The 2,101-nt window shown below is 53.8% G+C and overlaps 1 protein-coding gene across 1 annotated transcript in view; it reads left to right on the forward strand.

The window, feature by feature from the left end:
• The first annotated feature begins 331 nt into the window (after positions 1 to 331).
• Positions 332 to 2,101, forward strand: part of LOC133550601 (G protein-activated inward rectifier potassium channel 3-like) — a 3,348-nt gene continuing 1,578 nt past the window's right edge. Inside the window, exons 1-2 of the mRNA XM_061896545.1 lie at positions 332 to 582; positions 652 to 1,747. Of these exons, the coding sequence (XP_061752529.1) occupies positions 505 to 582; positions 652 to 1,747 (1,174 nt within the window). The 5' untranslated portion in view covers positions 332 to 504. The remainder of the gene's footprint in view (positions 583 to 651; positions 1,748 to 2,101) is intronic.

A 2,101-nucleotide genomic window follows, 5' to 3' on the forward strand; every position in this document is an offset into this window, starting at 1 on the left:
ATATATATATGTATATATATATATACATATATACAAAAGGTAAATGACTAGAACATATCCCATCATTTGGCAGAGTACTTCTAGTTTTCTGGGTGTTGAAGTTCAGCTCAAGAGGGTTTTTGAAAGTGAAGGCATGTGTGGAGTTTAATATAAATCCTCTGACAGTAGTTCACATCTAAGACAAAGTGTTCTTTAAGCCATCTGCTAATCTTTTTCCAATCTAGCGTTTTCTTCGGCACTTCTCAGATGGACATTGAGGATTAGCGATAATCCCCCAGTGTGGTGGGACCCTGAACCATGGAAGTGTTTGCGAGACACGGCGCTCGTCAATCGTACGGACGCTCAGCCCGAACCAACCATCTGGCACTCGATCCTCAATCCTCATTTTCATTGTCCCGACAATCCGACCGGAGCGTCTCGAAGCCCTCAGAGACAATCTCCACTGTGGTGTGCGGCGACACAGCCACGGTCCGAATCAACAGTCTGGACAGGAGCCCGGTTAGGATGGAGCCTCGCAGGAATTCCATCCTTTGGATGAAGTCTCATCTGTCCAGATCCCAACCTGAATCCAACGGCTCTACGGTACGGATTCTTCTCATCATCCTGAGAACCATAAACAGAAGAGGCATGATTTTGTTTGTTTCATTTCAGGCTGTCTTCATTCCCTCCGCAATGACCACCACAAGAAGTGACTTATCGTCTCAGGAAGACCCCCAAACCCAGTGCCACTGCAGCCATGCCCCAGTGTTGGGCGGGCAAGAACACACTTTGTTAGAAAGCACCCAGGAGACCCCAGAGCCTCGGCCCAGCTGCAAAGTCAAGCGTTTCAGCTCCAAGTGGCCATCAAGGGTTTCCATCAGCAGACACAACTTCTCTGTCCAAGCAACCAAGACGGAAAGGAAGCGCCGCAAGCTTTTAGGCGACGAGCACCCTGTGCGCTTGACCGCCGCCAACCGGCGCCAGCGCTACGTGACCAAGGACGGTAAGTGCAGGGTCAACTTGGGGCCCATCGAGGACAAAAGCCGCTTCCTCTCAGATATTTTCACCACCCTGGTGGACCTTAAGTACCGTTGGTTTCTTCTCGTCTTCACCATGTGCTACATTCTCACGTGGGTGGCCTTTGGCGTCATCTACTTCCTTGGCGCTTGGCTGCGAGGCGACACAGCACACGTGCACGACCCGCATTGGCAGGCGTGCTACGAGAACGTGGATGGCTTCCTGTCAGCCCTGCTGCTGTCTCTGGAGAGCCAGAGGACCATCGGCTATGGCTCCAGGATGGTGACGGCCAACTGCCCCGAAGGCGTGGTGGTCCTGATGGTTCAGTCCATCCTGGGCTCCATGATCGATGCGTTGATGGTGGGATGCATGTTTGTGAAGATCTCCCGGCCCCAGCAAAGGGCCCAAACGCTCGTCTTCAGCAAACATTGTGTCATATGCGAGCGGGATGACAAGCTCTGCATGCTCTTCCGCATCGGAGACCTCAGGGAGAGCCACATGGTGGACGCAAAAATCCGAGCCAAGCTCATCAGATCAAGGCAGACCAGAGAAGGAGAATTCATTCCGCTGGAACAGTCCGAGATCAACATGGGCTACGACACGGGCGCAGACCGGCTGCTGCTGGTGGAGCCGCAGACCGTCACGCATGTCATCGACCGAAGCAGCCCCTTCTGGGAGGTGGGCGCCGAGCGTCTGAAGACGGAGACCTTTGAGATCATCATCATTCTGGAGGGTATCGTGGAAGCCTCAGGTGCGTGTCTGTTATGCTTCATTGGGTGTTTTGAAATTGTTCTTATCCATCCATCTTCTTCCGCTTTTCCGAGGTCGGATCGCAGGGCAACAGCCTAAGCAGGGAAGCCGAGACTTCCATCTCCCCAGCCACTTTATCCAGCTCCTCCCGGGGGATCCCGAGGCGTTCCCAGGCCAGCCGGGAGACATAGTCTTCTCAACGTGTCCTGGGTCTTCCCCATAGCCGCCTACCGGTCGGACGTGCCCGAAACACCTTCCTAGGGAGGCGTTCGGGTGGCATCCTAACCTGACGCCCAAACCACCGCATCTGGCTCCTCTCGGTGTGGAGGAGTAGTGGCTTTAGTTTGAGCTCCTA

Source organism: Nerophis ophidion, linkage group LG04 (assembly GCF_033978795.1).
Source record: "Nerophis ophidion isolate RoL-2023_Sa linkage group LG04, RoL_Noph_v1.0, whole genome shotgun sequence".
Classification (NCBI taxonomy): Eukaryota; Metazoa; Chordata; class Actinopteri; order Syngnathiformes; family Syngnathidae; genus Nerophis; species Nerophis ophidion.